This window comes from Felis catus, chromosome C2 (assembly GCF_018350175.1).
Source record: "Felis catus isolate Fca126 chromosome C2, F.catus_Fca126_mat1.0, whole genome shotgun sequence".
Classification (NCBI taxonomy): domain Eukaryota; kingdom Metazoa; phylum Chordata; class Mammalia; order Carnivora; family Felidae; genus Felis; species Felis catus.
The window spans coordinates 150,343,497-150,368,965 of record NC_058376.1 but is presented as its reverse complement, the minus strand read 5'-3'; the positions used below and the strand labels follow the sequence as shown (position 1 = coordinate 150,368,965).

General features: G+C 45.2%; 2 protein-coding genes and 1 long non-coding RNA gene across 7 annotated transcripts in view; 2 read left to right on the top strand and 1 right to left on the bottom strand.

Annotated features, from left to right (window-relative positions):
- Window positions 1–8,854, top strand: part of ENTPD3 (ectonucleoside triphosphate diphosphohydrolase 3) — a 44,652-nt gene extending 35,798 nt beyond the window's left edge. For 2 of the 4 annotated variants that reach the window (XM_023260696.2, XM_023260697.2), the window contains one exon: window positions 1,416–2,718. In XM_023260696.2, the coding sequence (XP_023116464.1) occupies window positions 1,416–1,652 (237 nt within the window). In that variant the 3' untranslated portion in view covers window positions 1,653–2,718. Of the gene's footprint in view, window positions 1–1,415; window positions 2,719–8,729 lie in introns of those variants that run through there. The other 2 variants (XM_023260698.2, XM_045037824.1) reach the window with 2 other exon arrangements.
- Window positions 2,324–18,932, bottom strand: LOC109491587. 2 transcript variants are annotated; one of them, XR_002145062.3, is made up of 3 exons: window positions 18,868–18,932; window positions 13,915–15,621; window positions 2,324–2,649 (listed from the first exon to the last, which is right to left on the bottom strand). It is a non-coding gene; the product is annotated as an uncharacterized LOC109491587 (long non-coding RNA). The 2 variants fall into 2 exon arrangements; XR_006585645.1 differs by lacking the exon at window positions 18,868–18,932 and having other exon boundaries at window positions 13,915–16,884.
- On the top strand, window positions 17,021–22,470 carry RPL14 (ribosomal protein L14). The gene is made up of 7 exons (XM_006936517.3): window positions 17,021–17,042; window positions 18,826–19,079; window positions 19,595–19,696; window positions 20,131–20,225; window positions 21,463–21,562; window positions 21,657–21,710; window positions 22,140–22,470. The coding sequence occupies exons 1-7, from the start codon at window positions 17,036–17,038 to the stop codon at window positions 22,416–22,418; spliced, it is 891 nt and encodes a 296-aa protein (XP_006936579.2). The 5' UTR covers window positions 17,021–17,035; the 3' UTR covers window positions 22,419–22,470.
- Window positions 22,471–25,469: the final 2,999 nt, after the last annotated feature.

Sequence of the window (25,469 nt, the reverse complement as noted above, 5' to 3'; positions counted from 1 at the left end):
CAAAAGATGAGGCTGTCTGGAGACACAGGGACTGTTGATGGCATGCACTCTCTAAGCTTTGCTTGTAATGAATCTAATTAGCAGGAAAGTACATTGAGAGAACGGAAAGTGACTTCCTCTTGAACACCAGTTTGGATGGATACAGAATCCCAGCTTTCAAGTCCCTTTCCTTTATTCATAAAGAAGTTTATATATATCGTTAAATTAGCATTCAAATGTAAAGGCATAAAAAAGACTTAAAGATTTGCCACACAAAGACATCCAAAATATTTGTGGAGGAAATAAATACGAAGAGAAATAAATCCAGGAGGATGTTATAAAAATATAGGCAGTCAGAATAAGTGATATGGTGCCTTGAAGTTTGTTTTAAAAAAAGAAAACTTACATCAAAGAAAAGTAAAAGAGAAGAAACCATCCATAACAACCCCAAATTCAAGTATAGCTAATATCCAGTGTGAAGGGAGCAGGGTAAGGGGTCATAACATGCTCATCTTGTAAAGGAGGCCTTTATATATGTAACATTTTTAAGGCAAGAATGGAAAAAATAAATATAGGAAAATAGCACTGATTGAAAATTTAAAACTAAGACATGAGACGGAAGCCCAAATATATCAATAACCAAAATAGTTATAAATGGACTAAACCTACCGGTTAAAAGACAGATATTGTCAGATCAGATTTTTAAAAATCAAGCCTATGTTGTTTGTAAGAAAAACCCTTAGGCGTTAAGCATAAGGACATGGAAAGATTAAAAGTTAAAAAGCTTTCTTTAACTATCAGGCAAACGCTACCCCCAAGAAAAGGGGTGGAACTGACTGTTTCAGATTTCAGTGGAGTTCTGTAATACCTGACCAAATAGTCTTTAAGAGGATCATTCAAGATACAGAGGATTCCAGCATAATGATACAGAGTCCATTCTGAAGACTGTAAATTCTAGACTTTTTTTGTATCTAATAAAACAGCCTGAAGACATGGAAATGAAAACTGATGGAACTAACGTAAGAAATGGCCAGAGTCTGTGCTGCGTGTTTAAACTGACCCCCTGGGCTTAGAAACTGGTTCTAGACTTATGTAAGCTGCTCATTACCCTCTTTCTTTAGCCACAGACACTTGTGGACCCAACAGTAGAAACACTCTTGCTGTTATTAACTGGGCCGACATTCCACTTGGCTGTGACGAGGCTGGGAGGATGCTGACGGCTTTTCTCCACGGTGCAGAGAGGGTAGGGCCCTGAGCCTTTGTGGTCTCAGTGACCTGCGTTCTAGCCCAGTCTCTGCAGTGTCTGAACTTGGGCAAGTCCCTTGACCCTAGGCCACAGCTTCGGGTGGGTGGTTCACGAGGATGACAGTGGTGTATGTGTGTAACTTCTGCCTCGAGCCCCGTCCTGAGAACGAAGCCATCTTTCTATCATACAGGTGGGGAACAGCAGCATAGCCTGGTCTTTGGGCTACATGCTTAGCCTGACCAACCAGATCCCAGCCGAAAGCCCCCTGATCCGCCTGCCCATGGACCCACCTGCCTTTGTGGGCACCCTCGCCTTCTTCACGGCAGTGGCCTTGCTGTGTCTGGCGTTCCTCGTGTACCTGTGCGCTTCATCTGGGAAGCAGAGGCGCTCCCAGCATGCCTTCGACCACACAGTGGATTCTGAGTGAGCCTCTTGAAGCAGCTCCTGGAGCCTGAGGGCTGCCCGGAACCAGTCTGGGTAGCAACAGACAACGCAGGCAAAACGTCCATCTTCGGGAAATGGGACTAAAGTCAAATACCTAGGTTACGTGCCTCTCCGATAACTAATTTATGCCAAAGCACCTCTTGGGGAGTCTCTCAACTGTTTATTCCTCCAAAGACCCTACCACGCACTTGTTGACCTACTGGGGAACAGAGGAGAGACAGGCCATCAAAGTCAGGCTCTTTATTCCAAGTGCCCTAGAGGAACAGTGAATTGAGACTATGACAGTTTAAAGTTGAAGAATTGACCTCAGGGCTCAGTTTGCATTTCTCCTTCCACAGAAATGCCATATTCCTCCCAGCAAGTTTGGAAGCTAGCAGGCACCCATGAAGCATTTGACACAGATATGTCGCTTTATGGTTTCCTCCCATTGATTCTTAACTAAAACTTAGCAATCCCATAAGCATTGAGCTCCCTCAGTCTACTAGCATAATAGCATCTGGGGGAGAAGACTCTATTCCCCCGAGGACAGTGGCCATGGCCAGGCCCTGTCATTCAGGCGGAACCCAAAGGACAGAGACGCACAGAAAGTCTCCCAGGATACTGCAGTGGGAGTCCCATTCAGGGCTCCGGTTGGTAGACTGCAGCCTGTGTGTGTCTTCATTCTCACCTCCCCTTCACGTTGCTGTGTCCTCCTATAAAACATTTACTCCTAGCGAGGCTACCATGTTCCAGATCTTTTTGCCTTTGCTAGGCTTTCGCTTCGGGCTGTTTTCTCACCGGGTCATGGTGTGTATGCTACAATATGCCATTCCGGCACGGGTACTTGCCGCTGTCCCAAGATCCCCTTGCTTACCGCCTTCCTAGATGGCAGGCCTCTGTGCGATAGCATCATCCTTCTTCACTTTGGGGAAAGAAGAGGAGACTGCAGGGACATCTCCTTCCGAGAGAGGATGAGAAAGAATCCAGCAAGTGGCTACAAACTGAAAATCAACGTTATTCCAGATTGTTGTTTGTTAGCTGCATGTGGAATAAAGGACTCTTTATTGGCAGCGTGTGTGTGACCTTGCAAACAGTATTTTGTTTTCTCCTAAGGACCCAAGGTGGCATTTATGAGAGGAAGTTCTTAAAATGAGGAAAATTTTCTTAAGAATAGACTTTCCTGAGCTAAGAAAATTATGCATTAATGTCACCTTCATTCCCGAGAAGTCAAAGTGCTTCCCTTTGATAAAAGCCATTGGCTCCTTGAGATATTTGAGTCACACATTTCTGTACCTTATTTGACACTCATAAGTGGGGAAGTTAGAACCTGTCACTCAGTTCTTGACGCCTACCCAGAATGGCTGCTCCCTTCCTAAAGTGCACCTTTGCTCACACAATTCTCCCCACCTGGCCTGTGGTTCATCTCCCCAACTGTCCAAATAATGCATATTTCTCAAGGCCTAATTCTAGCTCGGCTTCTTCCACAGAGCTTTCTCTACACATACACACACACACACACACACACACACACACACACACACACACACGTGATCTATCTCCTGGATCACCTTTTAAAAACTAGTTAGGTAAATGTTTATATTCTTGATCTTGTGTGTGCACATGGCTTATTTCTAAAATAGACAGTAGGGGCGCCTGGGTGGCGCAGTCGGTTAAGCGTCTGACTTCAGCCAGATCACGATCTCGCGGTCCGTGAGTTCGAGCCCCGCGTCGGGCTCTGGGCTGATGGCTCAGAGCCTGGAGCCTGTTTCCGATTCTGTGTCTCCCTCTCTCTCTGCCCTCCCCCGTTCATGCTCTGTCTCTCTCTCTGTCCCAAAAATAAGTAAACGTTGAAAAAAATTTTTTTTAAATAGACAGTAGGCTACGGAACGGCAAATCCCACCCTTTATCACTCACTTCTTCATTCAACAGACATCCAAAAAACACTTACGATGGGCCTAACACCTTGCCAGGTGTGAGCTTGGATTTAGATACGTGCCAAGGATGTACTATACTCAACATATTTGTTGATTGATGTCATTTCCATAAACGACTGAAGGGTGGACAATAAAGTTTAGAGATATCAGATGAAAATAGCATCCAAATCACCAAGATTTTGCAAGAAAAAAACAGATCTGTCTGTGCAGGGAAGAGGGCCAAGGTTTCACAAAAGCAATGTTTCTGGCTTTGGAACACGCTGATGAGGTGTTTTGGGCTTTCTGACATGTATCAAAGAATTCTTACCAGATGGACCATCATGAAATCTGCAGTACAGGGAACAACCTATCTAGTAAGAACTGTGGTAAGCAGAAGCCTAACATGGTCCCCATCACCTTGCCCTCTGGTGGTACTCCGGAGATTACATCATTACCTGGCAAAGGGATTTGCAGATGTAATCACTAATCAGTTAACCTAAAAACGGAGAGATTATCCAGGTAGGCGTTTTCTCCTCACATGAACTCTTTACAGGCAGGGGATTTGCTCCAGAAGTCAGAGAGATTCAAAGGGGGAGGAGGATTTGATGTGCTGTTGCTGACACGAAGACAGAGGAGGTCAGGTGTGAGAGAACCCGAGAGCAGCCTCTGGAAGCTAACAGCAACCTTGGCTGACAGCCTGCAGGAAAGCAGGGGCCTCAGGCCCACAACTCCAAGTAACTATGTTCCACCGGCAACTGCATAGACTTGGAAGTTTTAGATATTAGATAGAAATTAGATAGATAGTGTTAGAAATTAGATATTTCCCCAGAACTTCCAGTTAAGAGTTCCACCAGATCGACACGTCGATTTCAGCCTTTTGAGGGCCCTAAGAGGAGAACCCAGGTGACTTTTGACTTATGGAACCGGGAGGTAATACATAGGTGTGGCTTGAGGCTACTATGTTTATGGAAATTCGTGACACAGCAACAGAAAATTAATACTACAGAACCCAGGCCACAAGACTCCAACCAAAACAAGTGAAAATTTCAAATGTAATTTAAAAAAAAATTTTTTTAAAGGTTTATTCATTTCTCAGAGACAGCGTGAGCAGGGGAGGGGCAGAGAGCGAGAAGGAGACACAGAATCTGAAACAGGCTCCAGGCCCTGTTTACGGAGCCCAATGTGGGGCTTGAACTCATGGACCGAGAGATCATGACCTGAGCCGAAGTCAGACGCTTAACCGACTGAGCCACCCAGGGGCCCCCAAATGTATTTGAAAGTGATTAGGTATCACAAATTGTGTCTACTCTTTAGAATAACCATGTAGGAAAGGCATGCGCTCAGAGGTAAAATAACATCCAACATCACGCAGCTAGTAAGTGTTTTGGGAGGTGGAGACTGAGTTGAGATACTGGTTGAATCTAAAGCCCATTATTTCTGTCACATTTCCCGTTCACAGGGAAAGGCAGCGTCACATGGCAGATAGGAGTCTGACTTTAGAATGCTGTAGTCCAACATACTCATTCACGTACAGACACTTGACTTATGACAGAGGTGTCGTGGCAGAGCAGTGAAAAAGATGTGAGGCAATTGGATTTCCATACGCAGAAGAAAGGAAATTCGACCCCTTCCTCATACCATTTTCAGAAATTATTTGCAGGCTGGTTAAAGACCCAAGTGTGAAAGGTTGACTCACAAAGGTTTGAGAACAGAAAGGAGGAGAAAAATTTTAAGATCTTGAGTAAGTGAAGGGTTTATTTAGCATTATACAAAATGCATCAACCGTAAGAGGATATGTATACATTTGATCACATTAAAATTAAGAAATTCTGTCCCTCAAAAAACACCATTGTAAAAGTGAAAAGACAAGCCACAGAGTGGAAGGAGTTATTTGCAACATATATAACTGATGAAGGACCAGTTTCCAAATTTCATGGACAATTCCTAAATTTCACTGAGAAAAAGGCAAATGATCCAATTTTCCTGAATGGGCAAAAGGCTTGAAAAGCCATTTTACAAAAGGAGAAATCTAACTGTCCAATAAATATGAAAAGGTGCTCAACCTCACGCACAGATCAGGGCAACGCAAATTAAACCTATGATGAACTGGGGCGCCTGGGTGGCTCAGTTAGTTGAGCGTCCAACTCTTGATTTCGGCTCGGGTCATGATCTCAAGGTTTGTGAGATCAGTGAGATCAAGCCTGAGTTGGGCTCTGTGCTGACAGGGCAGAACCTGCTTGGGATTCTTTCTCTCCTCTCTCTCTGCCCCTCCCCACCCATTCTCTCTCCCTCTCTCTCTGTCAAAATAAATAAATAAACATTAAAACAAACTACCATGAATTAACACAATACACCCATCATCTGACAAAATTAAAAACTCTGACAACGCTAAATGTTGGTGAGTGGGGAACAGCTGGAACTCAGGCACGGCTAGTGGGGATGTGATTTAATGCAACCATTCTGGTATTGTCTATTCAAGTTGAAAATATGCGTACTGAATGACCCAAAAATTCTAGTGCAAGGTATATACCTTAGACATACGTGTTCTAATGTACACCAGGCTACATGCCTAGGAATGTTTTTACCAGCGGCCAAGATGCCTATTGCATAAAATGGAAGGGTATATTGTGATGTATCTGTACTAGAAAATACCATAAAGCATGGAAACAGAAGAATTGCAAATATATGCAAATATATGGATGGATCTTGCTAAGATAACTTTGAGGGTAAAAAGCAAGTCACAAAAAAAAATACATATATAGTATAATTCCATTTATACAAAGTTCAAAAGCAGACAAAAACAAACACAGAAGGCAACTCTCAAGGAAATCAAGGAAATTATTACTCTTAACTTTGGAAGGGGATAAATGAGTGTCTTAGTCTGCTAGGGCCTCCATAACAAAATACCAGAGACTAGGTAGCTTAAACAATACACATTTATTTTCTCACAGTTCTGGAAGCCAGGAAGCCCAAGACCAAAGTGCCTTCTAATTCAGTTCCTGGTGAGAGCCCACTTTCTGGCTCGTAGACAGCCCATCTTCTTACTGAGGCTACACTTGGCCTTTCCTCTGTGCTTGTGTTGGGGGGAGAAAGACACTGAGCTCTCTGGTATCTTTTATTTTAAGGGCACCAATCCCATCACGAGGGCCCCACCCTCATAGCCTCATCTAACCCTAATTACCTCTTAAAGGTATTTTTGGTATTTTAGGCATTAAAGTCATTACCTCTTAGGTAGTAAAGACATTACCTGTTAGGTATTAAAGGCATTACCTCTTAAAGGCATTTTCAAATGCCATCATGGTTGGGGTCAGGGCTTCGATATCTGAATATTGGGGGATACAAACATTTGGCCCATAACAATGGGACTTCTGGGGTGACGGTGATGTTCTATAACTGGCTAGTGGTTACACGTATTACCTTTATTCAACCATTTGTATACATTTATTTACTTATTTATTTACTTAATTTTAGAGAGAGCATGAGCTGGGGAGAGGGGCAGAGGAAGAGAGAGAGGATCGTAAGCAGGCTCCATGCTCAGCACAGAGTCCGACTCAGGGCTCAGTCCCATGACCCTGGGATCATGACCTGAGCCAAAATAAAGAGTCAGACACTCAACCGACTGAGCCACCCAGGTGCCTCATCAGCCGTTTATATACTTTCTATTGTCTTACATGACATTAAAAAAATAAAAATTGTAAATCTAGGTTAACTCAAAGATTTTCTACCTCTATGATCTTCATAAAGCCTTTAAACTTCTTTGAGCCTTGATTCCTTCATACATAAAATGAGGATAATACCTATACCTCATGGGATGGTTATAAGAAAAGAGAAAATTTAGCACATAGCCAAGAGGATAGCCAATGAATTCAAGTTTAAAAAGTATTTGTTTCGCCCACTTATTCATTCATTCATTCATTCATTCATCGTAAATTTTCCAAAAGTCTACTCTGTGCTAAGGGCTGGGCTGCGGCGTGACTGAGGTTATAGAAGCCAGACCAACTTCTTTCCTTTGGAAACACATGAGACCTGAGGCCCTCTGCTGGAGCCACAGAGAAAATCCTTCCAAGACGGTGTTTGCTTTTTCTCTCCCTAAAGATGCTGAAAAAAATCACTCGTTCAAAAATATTTTAAAAAAAAATTTTTTTTTCAACGTTTATTTATTTTTGGGACAGAGAGAGACAGAGCATGAACGGGGGAGGGGCAGAGAGAGAGGGAGACACAGAATCGGAAACAGGCTCCAGGCTCTGAGCCATCAGCCCAGAGCCCGACGCGGGGCTCGAACTCACGGACCGCGAGATCGTGACCTGGCTGAAGTCGGACGCTTAACCGACTGCGCCACCCAGGCGCCCCAATAAAATATTTTTAGTATTATAAAAGAATGCGACGATTGGAGTTCTGAACGTTTGATGGTATCAGGAAACTGCTCTGCATTTTTGTTTAGGTGAGATAATGAAATTGTGGGTATGTCTCAAGAATCCTTCCCATTTAGATACTTGCTGAACTATTTCCAGATGAAATGAATGATATATCTCGTAGATCAGTCAGGGTTTAGGCAGAGAAAGAGAACCAGTAGGAGATACACGTCAAGGCACAGTTTTTCCAAGAAATTGGCTTGTGTGATCACGGGGGCTGAAGGTAAGTCTGAAATCCACGGGGCAGGCTGTCAGGAAGGGCGGGCCGGAACCCGAGGGCCTGAGCTAACGCTTCCGTCCACAAGTAGTCAGCCATCTGAACCCCTGGTGAAAGGTCATTCTGAGCTCAGGACATAGCACGTGCAAAGATTACATGCGGAATTTCTTCTTGCTCAGGGAGGCCTGGCTCTGCTCTTAAGGTCTTTCAACTGATTTAGTCAGGCTCACCAAGATTATCTAGAATAACCTCCTTCACTTAAAAACTCTGATTATGGGCTTTACTCACATCTGCAAACCTTCATAGCAACGCCTGGATTAATAAATAACGAGGGTCTGTAGCCTAGCAAAGTTCACACATAAAGTTGACCATCACCTCCCTGTGATTTCTCCACCTCCTGGGAACATCAGTGAGGAGATACAGTAGGATAAAGAAACCCAAAGCATTGAAGTATCAAGTCTCAAGCCAGCTAAGACACCGTAAGTACTTTTCCTGGAGCTAAAGGCCATTCTATCTTCTCTGTCCCTTTACTCGTTCAGAAATGACTCTGTCCACTGGTGCAGGAGCATCAACCTCACCCTGAGATCCCAACCAACCCCCCAGCTCTTCCTACAAACTTCCTACATCTCCGCCACCCTTTCCCCAAGCAGACAGCCCGACCTTCCTGAGGCAAACTCATTCTACAGGCGATAAAGGAGCATCAGTGGGTTCCAACACAGCATCACGGAGGGTGCTGCTTCTGTACCATTCTTCCAGAGCTCCGTCGGCGCCCCCAGAGGAAGAGCCCTCCCCTGTTCCCAAAGGAGCACAGAGGTGAGAACAAACCAGATCCAGCTCTTCTGAGAAAGAGGCTGCCCCAGGCTATGGAGCCCAGTCCGGCCCGGAGAACTCATCCCAGCCTACAGCACTGAGCTGCGAGAGGGCAGTTTCATGAGAGAAGAGCTGTCCCAGGCTACAGGTCTTTGAGGGCAGAGGCTGTCTTATTGACCACAGGGCCTTACTTAGCACAGGGCTTGGCGCTGTGCAATCAACAAATGAGAGCTATAATCATTATGTGTATGTGCTGGTTTGCTAAATAAGTGAATCAATGAATGACAGTCTCACTACAAATCTCTTAGCACCAGGGTAGTTAACCACATATACAAACTTATAATTTACAAGATATTTGTCACAACTTCTATCCCAATTCAAACTACCAGTGATGTTTAGGGAAATACAGAGAGGTTTTTTTTCTTTCCTTTTTTAAAAAAATTTTTTTAATGTTTATTCATTTTTGAGAGACAGAGACAGAGCACGAGTGGGGGGTGGGGAGCAGAGAGAGAGGGAGACACAGAATCCAAAGCAGGCTCCAGGCTCTGAGCCGTCAGCACAGAGCCCCATGCGGGGCTCGAACTCACGGACCACGAGATCATGACCTGAGCTGAAGTCGGATGCTTAACTGACTGAGCCACCCAGGTGCCCCCAGAGAGCTTTTAAACCTCGATTTCAGGGGCACCTGGCTGCCTCAGTTGGTAGAGGGACTCGTAATCTCAGGGTCATGAGTGCAAGCCCCAGATTGGGTGTGGAGTCTATTTATAAAGAACAACAACAACAACAAAACACCTTGATTTCAGACAGGAAAGGAGATTAAAAGGTTAAGTAATGCAACCAACATCACACAGCCAGAGAGGGACACGGGATATGTGAACCCAGGGCTGACTCAACAGCCCATGTTTCTTCCCGCAAAGCACACTGCTGCTCTGCCAGGCACCCAGGCACACTCCTCATCAAGTACGTCTTTTTTCACTCTCTGCAGGTCCCCTTTTCCTCCCTTTCCCTTGCCTCGGGTCCTATGAAAGGATTCCTTGACTGTACTAATGATTCTAGAGTAGATATTGTTGCTTAGAAAGAAAAATGTGCAGGGTGCCAGGGTGGCTCAGTTGGTTGAGCGTTAGGCTCGGGTCATGATCTCGAGGTTTGTGAGTTCCAGCCTTGCATCAGGCTCTGTGATGGTGGTGCAGAGCCTGCTTGGGATTCTGTCTCCCTCTCTCTGCCCCTCTCCCAGTCACATGCAGTCTCTCTCTCTCTCTCTCTGTCTCAAAAAAAAAAAAAAAAGTGTACTTGGGTTTCTACCCAGAATTTCTCTGCAAAGTTTTTTTAATGTTTATTTATTTATTGAGAGAGAGAGCATGCACAGGGGACGGCAGAGAAAGACAGAGAGAATCCCAAGCAGGCTCTGCATTATCAGTGCATGGCCCAATCCAGGGCTCAAACCCATGAACTTTGAGATCATGACCTGAGCCAAAATCAAGAGTCAGATGCTCAACCAACTGAGCCACCCGGGTGCTCCTCTCTGCAAAGTTTTAATCCAATAATAGCAGGGAAAGAAAATGTACAAAGCCACTTGCCTTTAAGAACTCCTCATGAATTCTAATTTCTTTACTGAACCACAGTGATTAAGATTTAAATATATTGAGCACCCCTGCTTGCCTCTTATGAAATTGTCCCTCAACCTGACTGCATTAAAGGTTCACAAGATTCACCTCCTCTAGTACAAGGTCCATTACACTGGAAAGCCTTTTAAAAACAATCATATAAATCAAATAGCAAAACCCAAAATTATGTTCAGCAGATGCATTTTCCCTGAGCCAAGTTCCAAGTACCAGTTATAAGCTCAGCAACTCAGACAGCATCCCAACCACTCTTGTCTGTGTGTGTGTATGCGTCAAAGTCATCCAAGACCCGATGCCTAGCGGCTGTCCTGAGGAATTCATGTCAGAGCCAACCCAGGCAAGCCTTTGCTCCCTGCCAGAGTGCCTTGTAAGGTTCAGATTCTCTTCTGCAGGGTGTACATGAAGAGGCATAGCGGCCAGGCTAGAGACAGCTGTACTGGTACAGGGGTAGGAAATGAGGTTCAAATGTTACGTGCAGTATCAGCCTGCTGAATGTCCTGAGGCAAGGACTCGGTATATGAAAGGATGTACTCAACACACAGTGTCATCACCGTAAAGTTGAACGTGCTGATAGAATAAAAAAAAAAGTCTCGGACCGCCTGGGTGGCTCAGTCCGGCTCAGGTCTTGACCCCACAGACTTTGGCTCAGGTTGTGACCTGACAGTTCGTGAGTGTGAGCCCTGCATCGGGCTCTCTGCTGTCAGCACAGAGCCTGCTTTGGATCCTCTGTCTCCCTCTTTCTCTGCCTTCCCCCCACCCCGTGCTCTCTCTCAAAAATAAGTAAACATTTAAAAAAAGAATAAAAAAGGTCTTTCAGCACCCCTGTAGGTGCCTATTTCCAAAGAAACTTTGATGGTGATTGTACACTTAGCTGTGAAAAGGCTCAGATGCTCAGTCTGCCCCAGCTGGCATTTTTCTCTGATGCTTCTCTCTCCCTCCTCCTCCTCCTCCTCCTCCTCCTCCTCCTCCTCCTCCTCCTCCTCCTCCTCCCAGGGATTCCCCCTACTCATTCAGGAATGCCTGCCGCAGACCCAGCCTAGTGGTGAAGTGCTCCGAGAATGCCTTTAGCCATCCGTGACTTTGCCCACAGTATCTAGAACTTTGGTAACTGGTTCCACTGCACAGGACCAAATAATAGCGAAACCATCTCCCTCATCTTAGAGGTCAAGAAAAAGACCGTGGGAGAGCTGTCACAAACCGTCACCAGCTGGCCATTGATGGGATGATCACCCTCTGGCAAATGAAACCCCACAGGAGTTCCTCTGATAAACCCCAGACTGCTGTCGTCTGCAGGGGACTCTCGGTCATGTCAACAGCCTCTATAAAATCAATTCGATCTTAACAAAGTTCCACCTTAACTTCTGCACCCTGGTGAAAATAGCACAGCAAGAAGGGGAGACTTCCTTTGAAAGAGATACCAGTGCTCCCATCTATGATTACACTGAGGCATGTAGCTGCTTTTCCCTGTTCCTGGAACTTGTTCTGGAGTTAGGGGCCTATTAGCTTGACCAGTTCACTCTGCATTTGTTCAGCAGTTTCCAGAGTGCACAGGTAACATCTTCTTTTAACATTGGGTCCAGTTCTGTAATATAATATGAGAATGCCTATATAATCTTGGTGTTAGTGAGCCCTCCGTGCAGTGGAATATTCTGTCTTCCACCGAGAACAAAGAGTTTAATGATCTACTTTAGGGCATGACAACTTCTTTCTGTCAACAGCTTCTTATACTCAAAGGCAACAGAAGCCTCCACCTTTGCTGTGGCCTTGCCGTGTTCCTTAGATCTGCTACATTTCCCAAGCATTTTCTTGGACCAATCTTTGAAAAGCACAGAAACCAACACTACCTCTTTGGTTGCTAAATACAAAAAACAGACCACAAAATACCCGATCCAGGCCTTTGGAGTATTGGACAAGCCTGTACTGCTGAAGGAGCTGGGTGCTACAGCCCAAGGGTCCGACCCGTTCCAGAGTCCATCATCTCTTAGGGAACTTGAAGCTGGAAGTGAGCAACCAATGGGTTGCTAAAATAACCTTCATTTGCTCTTACTCCGGTCCCCGGGATTTAATAGGCCATTGTCTTCCTCCTTATGGACATCTTTCTCATCCCAGAATATGTGGTTTGTGAGTGTACCTCCTGTTTTACAACATAAAAGATCTAAAACTTCCCCATTGATAAAAAACCTTCAAAGTTCTTTCCTCCTATAGCTATCATCAGCATTTCTGTGAAGTAAAAATCAGCTCTGACTGGGGAGCCTGGGTGGTGCAGTCAGTTAAGCGTCCGGCTTCAGACCAGGTCATGATGTCATGGTTTGTGAGTTTGAGCCCTGAATTGGGCTCTCAGAGAGCCCACTTCAGATCCTCTATGCCCCGCCTTCTCTCTGCCCCTTCCTCGCTCACAATCCAAAAAAAAAAAAAAAAAAAAATTAGCTCTGAGTGAGGAAGTAAAACCTGCATGGCTCTTCCTTCGGGCAAAAAAAGCAGATACAAATAAAGACAGCAAGGGGTGCCTGGATGGCTCAGTTGGTTAAGTGTCCGACTGTTGATCCCAGCTCAGTTCTCGATCTCAGGCCTGCGAGTTTAAGCCCCATGTTGGACTTCACACTGGGCACGGAGACTACTTAAAAAAAAAAAAAAAAAGACAGCTATAAAGTTAAAAAGAAACAGTATTTCTGCAACCAATGCTACATCCATAAAGTGTCATAATAACCTTGTTTTTAATGTTTATTTTTGAGAGAGAGAGACAGAGCTTGAGCAGGGGAGAGGCAGAGAGAGGAGACACAGAATCCAAAGCAGTCTCCAGGCTCCCAGCTGTCAGCGAAGAGCCCCATGAGGAGCTCCAACACCAGAACAGTGAGATCACAGCCTGAGGCAAAGTCGGATGCTTAACCAACTGAGCCACCCGGGAGCCCCAATAACCTTCTTTGACTGATTGCTGCTTTCTTACTTACGGAGAAACTTTGTTCTCTAAAATCAAAGACTCTCAGAAACTTCGGTGTTTGAAGTTTTATCAGTAAGAATGAAATAGCTTCAATTTGCCATCCAGGTGCAAAGCCGCAGAAAAGGGGTTTCTGGACAACACTCTCAAAGAAACAGGACCATGGGTCCATTTTGCTGTCTAGGACTGATACTGTTCCCTTTACACAGTCCTGCTTTGCTTTGAGTCTATCAAAACAGTGTTCCATTGCCATTCATCTAAACTTCACATCTCCCTCCAGTCCTGTAACTTTATTTGGTTAAATGCCCCATGATGTTTGTGGTGTGCAGTCTCCCTCATTACAATGAATCAACCTACCTGATTTTGTAGGACTACAGGTTTATTCCCGGTGGGTGTTGGTTGATTGGGCTGAGACACTGTCTTGCTCAGCTTCGGGGCTCTTAACATGGAAATTTTGATAACAGTTGTAACGTGCGCTTTTTTTTTTTTTTTTCACTCCTAAATATATTATGCCAGGCAGGCATACACATGACTACCGTGCCGGTTTGGTCGTAACTGGGATCGGTTCACATCTCGGAAAGGTTACCCGGTTCTGGGTAGCTTTTGGTTCACATCTTGAACAGGCTTAGATTTCTCTTTGGGGACATCGACAAACTTGGCTAAACTGACGCTTCCATCCCCCGTGACTGAAAGAAACAAACGAGACACACCTACTCAGCTGAAGCTGACAGGCACTCTGGGGAGCAGCTGGTTACAGGTGGACAGCTGGCCGTGCCGACACCCGCAGGGACTCTAAGGGGAAGTCGGCGTGCTGCGGCCGTCCCCCGCGTCTCCCAGCCGAAGCTGGGACCAAGCGCTTCTCCCATGCTCGGTGCTCCCCTGCAGGCACCCGAAGGGCGCCTGCCCTGCCCCTCACATTGACCTCTTCCCACAAGCAAGCGCAAGGCGCAGCTTGAAGCGGACATAGCTTCCCACACATCCCACGCGAAACACCAGCTAAGTGTGCCCGCGGACTGCCACGTGGGTTACCGGTGCAGGCTGCGGTTTGCCTTCCTCTCGGTGATTGGACGGGCAGGACGGCGTACGGCGGGGGCGTGGCCCCGCAGGGAGGAGCCAAAGGAACTACTGAGCGCATCCCTGGCGTGGTCCAGGAGTTGCCCTTCCTCCCGGTGATTGGACGAACCTGTCAGGTGTCCCGGAAGGGGCGTGGCCAGCCACCTCGCTCGTGTGTTTGATTTGGTAATTTGGTTTCTGAAGTCTCGGCTGTTAAAGATCTCCTTCCTCCTCCTAGGACGCTCGTGACCCGGCGAGGTACACAAAGTTTGCTTGGAGAGTTGCCTACGCATTCTAATGGAGCTTCGAAGAAATCTGAAAACCGCCTTGGGGTTGCTTGGGAAGGGATCTTGACGTTACAGGTGGGTGAGAGAGACCCTGGTCCTTGTCTCACAGAGTAGAAGAAAGAATCTCCCGGACAGCAGAGAGTTGAGCAAAGCGATAGAATTTTATTGAGCGAAAGTACCAAGCTCTGGAGAGGGAGAGGGGTCCCAGTTGGGTTGCCGCCAAGGACTTTGTCTCTGACTTTTTATTGGGACCTTATCAGGAACTGGATAAAAGCCTGTGAAACTCTATTCATGGCACCTAGCATGGGCAGGTCTGGAATCGTTTATCCTCCTCCCCCCCTCCCCCCCCCCAAAAAAGAAACCCGTCCGCAGTTATAGCCTCCCACTCGCATCTGCAGCCAGGGGCTGGGGGCACGGTGGACGCAAGGAGTAGGACGGCCGCTGCAATCAACCTCTGGAGGGTACCTATGTATCCCTGCCTACTGTTAACCCTTTCTCTACTCATTGAGATGCTTTCTTTAAGGACGTGCTGTCGTTCTTAAGGGAGAGTGAGGATCCTATTCCAGGAAGAGGGGGCACAGCTGCATGAATGGCCGCCAGACTTGTAGCTACAACGGGATTTGGGGTGACGGACGCAGAATTGCCAGAGGGAAGAAGCTAGGAAGGGGTTGGGGTGAGATTGTGGGAGGCCGTGAATGCCAGGCGAGGGAGTTTGGACTTCATCCTGCAGAATAGGGGATAAAAAGAAACATTGGAAGCACTTTAAACAGGAGTGACATAATCAGATAATGAAATCAGGAAAATAACTCAGTAATTGTAGAGAAAACTAAAGCGTTTCTCCAGGCGTGTTTCAGCGCACCCGTTGGGGAGCTTGTTTTTAAATGCAGGTTCTTACCCCTCGCTAGGCCCGCAAGTCAGATTCTCTAGTTGTAGAGCCAGGGAACATACATTTGGGGAAAATAAACGCACAAGTCATAAGATTTGAGTTTTCACAAGCTGAACACACTGGTGTAACCAACACCCAGATGAAGAAACCTCACCCACAGCTCAGAAGCCTCTCTTCCCCACCCCATCCCCAGTCACTACTGCCCGCACCAAGGGTAAACATGATCATTACTTCCGATAACAATAGATTGCCTGTTTACTATTTTGAATTTTATATAAATTAAATCATATACCATACGCTCTCTGTATCCACCTTATTTCACTTGGTGTCATATGTAAATTCATCCATATTGTTCTTGTAGTTGCTGTCCATTGCTAGCAACTTTGATCCAATCTCTTATTTATGACCTTTCAATAGTTTCCAGTTTGGGGCTACTAACAAAAAATGTGCTATGAACTTTCTTACTCATGCCTTTTGCTTTGTAAATTATAAAGCAAATTACCAAGGCCTAAAGACTAATTCATTCACTACCCATTTATTGAGCCTACTGTACAAAGAAAAAAATGGCCAAAGTCCTGCTCTCATGGAACTTATCGCACCTGGTGCAAAACTACAACCTACATGGACAGGAAAATAAGTCAACAATTGCAATTGTGATAATGGTTCTGAGGAAAACATAAAATTGAGCTAGAAAAAGAGGAAGGGCACTAACCTATCTTTTTATGTGATAGGTTAAGTCTCTCAGAAGAACTATCTAGAAAGAAATACAAGAGATGAGTTGGCACTGCCATGCAATGAGTGGGAACAGAGGGAAGAGCATCCCTGGCAGCGAGTCACTATGTGCAAAACTCACAGACCAGGAGAGAACTTGGCCTGTTAGGACCAGCGCAGCTGAAACATAATGAAGGTGGGAAAGGAGGGTTGGCACAGGTGTGTTTGAATATAGGCGCATATGATGCAGGAGCTTGTAGGCTAGAGTAAGGAGTTTAGGTTTTATTTTAAATACTATAGAAAGCCAAGCCACTGAAGTGTTTTAACAACGAAGTGATATAATCTTAATTGTTTTTTTTTTTTTTTTTTTTTAAGGATCCCTCTGACTGATGAGCAGAGAATAGATTAAGGGAGGCAATGGAGAAAGCAGGTCACTTAGGAGGCGGGTAGAGCAGTCCTGGAAGATATTGGCATAGAGTTTAGAGGAAAGGACTGAAAGATATTTGGGAATCGCCAGTACAATGATCACCTTAATCCAGCAATGAAAGGTAACACCGCATATTTAGACAAAGAGATATCTTATGCATGTATTCTGACATTTTGCATCAAGTGGCACAGCATTTCTGCCAAAAATGCATGATCAGAATCTGACTCCAAGTCCATATTGAGAGACCTTCTCCAAAACAACTAGCCTGTATTTTAAAGATTTTTTTTTTAATTTATTTATTTTGAGGGGGTTGGGGGAGGATGGGTTAAATGGATGATGGGCATTAAGAAGGGCACTTTAAGGAAGGATGAGTACTGGGTGTCACGTAAGAGATGAATCACTGGGTTCTACTCCTGAAGCCAAGACTACACTGTATGTTAACTAACTTAAATGTAAATAAAAATAAAATAATAAAGTTTATTTATTTATTTTGGGAGAGTGAGAGCATATGAGAGTTGGGGAGGAGCAGAGAGAGGAGAGAGAAAATTCCAAGCAGACTCCATACTGTCAGCACAGAGCCTGATGTGGGGCTCCAACTTGAGAACTGTGAGATCATGACCTGGACCAAAACCAAGAGTTGGATGCTTAACTGACTGAGCCACCCAGGTGCCCCTGAAGACCTTTTTTTAAAATGTTGATTTATTTATTTGGGCTGGGGGGGGGGGGTGCGGGCTGCGAGTGCTGAGAGAGGGTGGGGAGGGGCAGAGAGAGGAGAGAATCCCAAGCAGGCTCTGCGGTGGAAGTGCACAGCCTGATGCGGGGTTTGATCCCACCAACATGAGATCATGACCTGAGCCGAAATCAGAGTCTGAAGTTCGACTGACTGAGTCACCCAGGCGCCCCTGGCCTGTATATTAAAATGTATTATGAAAGACAGGCTTAGAACTATTACAGATTTTTTTTTTCAACGTTTTTTAATTTATTTTTGGGACAGCGAGAGACAGAGCATGAACGGGGGAGGGGCAGAGAGAGAGGGAGACACAGAATCGGAAACAGGCTCCAGGCTCCGAGCCATCAGCCCAGAGCCTGACGCGGGGCTCGAACTCACGGACCGCGAGATCGTGACCTGGCTGAAGTCGGACGCTTAACCGACTGTGCCACCCAGGCGCCCCAGAACTATTACAGATTTTAAAACACTAAACGTGACAGCTTCCAACTTGTGATCCTCCATTAGATCATGAACCAGGAAAAAAAAATTATTTGCTCTAAAGGACATAAGTGGGACGACTGGTAACACTTTAATAAGGACTGCAGAATAAACGATAGACTTAATATTATTTTACTAAGTTTAATTATTGCACTGATTATGTAAGATAATGTCTTCGTTTTTTAGGAAATAGTACATTATGTCTAATAGGTACATCATGTCTAACATCCTCTCAAATGGGTTTAGAAGTAAATGACAGAACAGTAAAGCAAACATATAATGTTAACATTTGGGGAACGTAAGTGAAGCTGTTTGGGGAATTATTTGTACTGTTTTGCAACTTTCCTGTTAAGCCTGAATTACTTTAAAATAAAAGGTTAAGGGACGCCTGGCTGGCTCAGTCAGTAAAGCATGTGCCTCTTGATCTCAGGATTGTGAATCTAAGCTCCACCATGGAGCCTACTTAGAAAAAAAACAAATAAAACAAAAGGTAACAGAATTGCTGGGATCACTTAGAGGAAAACAAAACAAAACAAAACAAAACGAGTACTAAGCCATGAGTAACAACATTTAGACAAAAACCCGGGGTACTTAGGAGAAACAGAAGAAAAATGGAAGAACGTTAAAAGAAGTCAAATGGAATGCGGACACAATTATAATGAAAGTCACAGCTTCTGTGCTCCTCTTCATTCTAAAGTCCTACTAGATGACCGTCCCGCCACTAACCAGGCTGCCTCACCATACACCACTGGTCCGGTCAGCCAAAATGCAACAAGGCTCGAACCAGCTCCGCCATGTTTTCCCAGTGAGCATGCGTGCGCGTATGCACGTACGACCCTAACCAATCAGTGCTCGCGTCGGCGGCTCGTTAATCGCAGGGGCGGGGCGGCCTTCTACACATCCGCCCGGTCGGGCGGCCCTTCTTCCTTCTCGCTGAACGCCGCCAACATGGTGAGTATTGCTGTTGCGGCCTCCGGGTGTGGCGGCCATGCTGCTGCACCTCCGCCTCGGAGGGGGAAGGAAGGCGTGGGACGATGTCCAGCGGGACTTAGGTAGCCTGGGGTGAGGGTCCCGAGGCGGGTGGGGCACGGAGTTTCGGAGCTTCCGAGGCGCCCGGTCGAAGAGCGCGTGGAAGGCCTTGCAGGCCCGGCACGCCTGGGCCTCGCGTGCGCGCGGTAGCCGCCAGAGCTGGAAAGCTGGAGCGGCCCTGGGTCTGCCGGGGCCCAGCCGGCCTAGGGCTGTGCAGACCCCATGTGCTTGGAGCTCCAGCCCGCGGGAACCGGACTTTGGCGCCGCCGCCTCTGCGTGTTTTGTCCATTCATCAGGTCGTCTTATGGCACTTGGGCGTGTTCCCCGGACGTTCTTTTTTGCTGTACTTCTATTGCTTTTGGATTGCAAAGCCTTATAAACTGACGAGTATTTTCAATTTCAGTAAGTCTTTCCATCTCCCTCCCCCTCGATTTTAGGTGTTCAGGCGTTTCGTGGAGGTTGGCCGGGTGGCCTACGTCTCCTTTGGGCCTCATGCCGGGAAGCTGGTAGCGATTGTAGATGTTATTGATCAAAACAGGGTAAGTGTAAGGAAAAGTAGCACAACTTCACATGCCAGTGACTGAGCTGCAGTATGATGGCAATGGTAATTTTCCCAATGGCCCTCTTGAGCTAGGAATGGGACAGGTTGTAGCTTTAATTTACCATTGAGAAACACGCAGTGCCAAGTGGGGGTTTCATGCACAGGCTTGAATTGGCCAGATGTTCTTGGGTTTGAGTATTACTCTGCCACTTAAACTGGCCAGACCTTTTGACTGACTGTGGGCTGAAACAGTTGGTGAGGTTTAGAGGAGTTCCTATGCGTAAAGTGAGTGTAGAACAAAGCCAGGCACACGGAAAGCCCTCGTATGCTTTTGGTATTTGAGAACCATGAACTAAGTGACCAAAGTTTGCGAATCCTTGTTTGGGGTACTATTATGTTTTGCACTGAGATTTTTGATCTTATGTGTTCTAGGCTTTGGTTGATGGACCTTGCACTCAGGTAAGGAGGCAGGCGATGCCTTTCAAATGCATGCAGCTCACTGACTTCATCCTCAAGTTTCCTCACAGGTAACTATATGCCAGTCAACACCACTCTCCCAACTTTGTTTATACTAGTAAAAGTTTGCTTCATCTAATTCAGAAAACATTTTGCCATTTTGTTTTTTTGAGAATGTAGCATACAGTGTTGAAGAGAAAGAACAATTCAGAAGAGGGGTTTTCAGTATAGACATGAATGGCCGTTTCCTTTTTGATTTTTTTTCCACCCTGCTAGTTCTCTGGCCTTGTCGTTACCCAGGTTTGCCATCTTTTTTCTTGCTTCCTTTCAGGATTTACACAACAAATACCACCCTGGGGAATTCTGGTCTCCCAGACATACTTTAGTCACCTTTAGCTTAAAGAGCAAAAACCAATTTTTGTCTCTTCCAGTACTAGCTGTCATTAGTTCAGCTTTTAGTGTGTGTCAATTATTAAGTATTTAACCTACATCATTTCTTTTTGACAGCCACTAAAGCGATTCTGTTTCCAGCTACTTCTAGGAAATAGAAGATATCAATAGTGATTTTTTTTTTCTTGACATGATACAGATTATGGAAGTTAAAACACTGTGATGTGTTACTCTAAAGTTATTTTGACTGCAGTGACGGTTGATTGCATGGAACGTGTGCTGTCACGTGTACTGCTCGTTTATTACGCATGCAGGGTTTTGATACTTCAAGTATTTGAACAAAACTTCAAAATTATTATAATTAGATTTTTTGTTGTTTGGCCGCCTATCTTTAAGCATTATTGTACAGAATAAACATTAGGCCTAAGGATTAGCTTTATCTCATTCTTTATGAAAAGGAAATTGCTTTCTATACGTCCACTGCACCAGAGTCATGGTATATACAAGGTCAGAGGTAATTTTATATCCAGAAAGATTGGTTTGCTTTTTTTATTATTATTATGAAAATTGTATGTTTGAGGGGTGCCTGGCTGGCTCAGTAGAGCATGGGACCTCTTGATTTTGGAGTTGTGAGCCCAAGCCCCATGTTGGACTAGAGCTTACTTTAAAAATAAATAGGACCATCCTGGTTTAGTGAACAACATTCAAGTGAGTAAAAGACCTAGTGTGCCAAGTGGTATGTGGTCTTTGGAGACAACTGGAAGTGTGATGAATGAGTGGGAAGGGTGCTTTTGGCTTGTTTTGCTTATGCTGTTTAACTTAACAGGGTATAAATTGTGCTTTCAGAAGGCTCAGAGCTGTCTTTGGGTCTGTGTGGCTTCAAAGTTGATTCCTTAATCTGGTCTTGGCTCTTTCTAGTGCTCGCCAGAAATATGTCCGACAAGCCTGGCAGAAGGCAGATATCAATACGAAATGGGCAGCCACAAGATGGGCCAAGAAGATTGAAGCCAGAGAAAGGGTAATGACTTAGGGTGACTTGAATTGTGACCTTTTCTTTTATGGAGGAGTGGTAGGTGGTATGAGCGATCATATATTTACTTCCTTTTTCACAGAAAGCCAAGATGACAGATTTTGATCGTTACAAAGTCATGAAGGCAAAGAAAATGGTAAGTTTTAAAATTGTTCTAAGATTTTTATATTCTAATTTTTTTTAACATTTATTTATTATTATTGAGAGACAGAGCATGAGCGTGGGAGGGGCAGAGAGAGGGGGAGACACAATCCGAAGCAGACTCCAGGCTCTGAGCTGTCAGCACAGAGCCCAATGCGGAGCTCAGACTCCCAAACCGGGAGATCGTGACCTGAGCCGAAGTCGGATGCTTAACCGACTGGGCCACCCAGGCGCCCAAGATTTTTATATTCACACCCTAAAGTCGGTAATTCAGATTGCCCAAGTTTGGTAGACCAAAGTTGAATTCATAGGGGTCTTAGACATAAGGCTTATTTTCTGTGCGTATACATTCTATACATACAGGATGGAAAAAATAGGTTTTTGTGTGCGTATGTGGTAAATAATTTATGTTGAAATTTTTCAGAGGAACAGAATAATCAAGCTTGAAGTTAGGAAGCTACAGAAAGCAGCTCTCCTGAAAGCTTCTCCCAAAAAAGCACCTGCTGCTAAGGGTGCTGCTGCAGCAGCTGCTGCAAAAGTTCCAGCAAAAAAGATGGCCGCTGCGGGCAAGAAGGCTCCAGCCCAGAAGGTTCCTGCCCCAAAAGCTGCAGGCCAGAAGGCAGCACCTCCAAAGGCTCAGAAGGGTCAGAAAGCTCCAGCCCAGAAAGCACCTGCTCCGAAGGCATCGGGCAAGAAAGCATAAAAGCATAAGAGGCTATTATAAATCCGTAATAAAGGTTCTTTTTGACACGCTGGCAAGTGTACTTGATCTATGACATAAAGTCTGTTGCCAGGGTCAGGATTATGGCGCAGATTGATAGGATTGTTAATGTTACCATTTAAGGGATGATGGTTAAAGTGTCTCTGGTTCCCTATCATTTTCTAACCAAAAGCTGGCTTTGGAGCCTCGCTGGGATTAATGAGGACAAAACTCTTCTTTGTTTGGTGATATTAATAGGCAAATGGTGCAGAGTAGATAAGGGAAATACAGGCAGTTTAGGGTTACCTGTCCTTTCCTGAGGGGTGGGGAGTTATCCAGGTAAGTGGGGATCTTCAGCTGGAACCTGAAAGAAAGCTGGTATAAGGAGAAGGGTGGCAGGAAAGTCAAGAATGTGGTGGACTGGCTAAAGACCCCAGAACAAAATGGCAAGTTGGCGTTTGATCCATGAGGAGTGCAATAGGCCATTGAGTGTTTTCCAGTGGAGTGATCCCTCAGATTTAGGTCACGTTGGACTGAATCTTAAGGGAACGTTTACTGGGAAGGTCAAAGGTGTGGTACAGATGTGGCAGTATTCCTCAACTTGACTGGTACAAACCAAGTAGCTGTAGTGCCATGTAGGAGGCCTTCATGGATTGGGCTGGAAAGAAAGCAAGAGCCAAATTGCTAAGGTTTTCTGGTTTGTACTTTGGCTCATTGCCTGTGGAAGAAAAAGCTGGAGCAAGGTTATTCACAGGATAGGTACTACACAGACTTAACCTGATAGTCTGGTAGATAAAACCAAGATGCTGACAACCTGCATTCAGATCCTGGCTCTGTCACTTAAGTGCTTTGTGTTTCAGGCATGTTCCTTATCCTCAAGCCCAGTTTCCTCCTATGCGGTGTGCTTCATGGAGTAGGGAAGTAAATGGTGATTGGACAGCCCAGTGACTGGTTCATAGGAGCGGTGGTAGTTATGACACAGCTCTTAAGGACAGATTTGGGGGTCGTGGGTATGTAAGCAGGCACTCAAGATGCCCTCGGGAAGGAGACAAATAGAGATTGGGAAGGAATGATCAGAGGTGGGAAACCAGGAGGGGGACATGGAAGCCACAGAACGCTGGGATTGTCAACATGAGAGGGAGAGGGCAGTGAGTGCAGAAATGTTACATAGAGTTTGGAGGTTTTGATTTTGTAGTTGGAGTGATGGACACGTTTGGATGCTTCTGGAAAAGCAGCTAGTTGGAAAGGAATCGGTGACAGAATGGAGCCTAAAGGAGGAGGGATTAAGTTATACATCCTTTGAAGAGGAAAAAGAAAATGGATTTAGGAGCTAAATTTGTAGTTTCGCTGTCAGGAAATCAAGGGTGTCTCTGATCTCTGAATTTCTCTGGAGTTTGAAAGCAAGGTGACATGTGCAGAAAGGGATGAGGGAATGTAGATTTGCAGAGAATGCAGGTTTGAAATTGTCCATGGAGGAGAGGGGAGAGTGCTTCTGTCAGATAGACCTTGATTTGGATGGCCCTTCACCTCCAATCCATGAGGTGCTCAGAGGATGAGTTTAAGGCTGAGAGATTGAGAACGCTTCAGGGTGGAGGCAGTTTTGAGCTGCACCTAGAAAAGGGTGCAATAGGGAACAGCAGAACTTGGAAATTCAGTCTAGGGAAACTGCAGGGAAGTGACTGAGGTATAAGGCACTTGAAAAGGGGTAGGAAAGTACAATGGGGAGCGGGGGTGGGGTGGGGTTGGGGAGGTGTGCAAATAATAAAGATTTTTTAGCTAGGTTGTAATCCTTGGGAAAATCCATCTGGCAGCCCAGTCCAGACTCCAGAGGGAGAGAGTGAGAGGGAGAGCAGGATGGAAGGGGAGATCAGGAAGTTACTAAAATACACAGGTACATAATAGTCCACTCTGATGATAGAGAATTGCACACTTGTCCAGTTACCTTATTAGGGAGGATGACATTCGGAGAGCATATTGATTTCAGAGTCTGATCCAAGCTTAAATCCTGTCATGCATCCCTAGCCCGTTCTTGTACTTCCCATGAGCCTCATCTGAAAAACAGGGACCCTGATAACCTGCTTTATACAACACCGTGGCAAGGATCAAATGAGACAGACGTAACCCTGTCCTCTAGGTAAAGTAAGGCAGTTGGATAGTTGGCTTTTCAGAGAGCCTCTGCCCCCTACAGCCTCCAGTTTCTAGGCAGTTAGCATCTCCCAACTGTGACAACCCACAGGAATTTGTCTTGAGTTCTATTTTCTCTAATTCACATGTTTCTTTACCTCTCAGCTCTTGGATGAAATTCTGTGTATCTTCTAGTGCCCAAGTTATTAAGGTTACCTGTAGGTCCGCCAGCTAGCTGAATTTTGTGTGTGTGTCCAGAATCAACCACATGAATACATTACATCATTAATACATTTACATTAGAATTGAAATGAAAGGGCCCTTTGATTATCTCCACTAACAACTATGGTATCTTGCAAAGGAACCACTGTGTATGTCCTTGCAGACATTTTCCATGCATTTATAATCTACATGATCTAGTTTTCATGTTTCAAACACGGATCTTACACTGCATATTCTGCAAGTTTTTTCCCTTCATACGTCTGGAGATCTTATCTACTCAGCCCCTGTTAATCTACCTAGTTATCTTCTGCATAATAGTTCCTGGTGTGAATGTTTGTGTGACCTATTGAAGTTCATTGCGGAGGTTTATTTGATCTCTATTGATAGACCTTAAGAATGGTGCCAGTTTTTTTTCTGTTATAAATAGTACTTCCGTGACTATCCTTGTACGCACGTCCTTCTGTACATGTCATTGTTTATTTGGGGCACATTACCAGTCAGTGCGCTTGCGGAGTTGAAGAATGCAAGTGTTTTTTATTTTAAAAAAAATTTTTTTAACGTTTATTTATTTTTGAGACAGAGAGAGACAGAGCATGAACGGGGGAGGAGCAGAGAGAGAGGGAGACACAGAATCTGAAACAGGCTCCAGTCTCTGAGCTGTCAGCACAGAGCCCGACGCGGGGCTCAAACTCACGGACCGTGAGATCA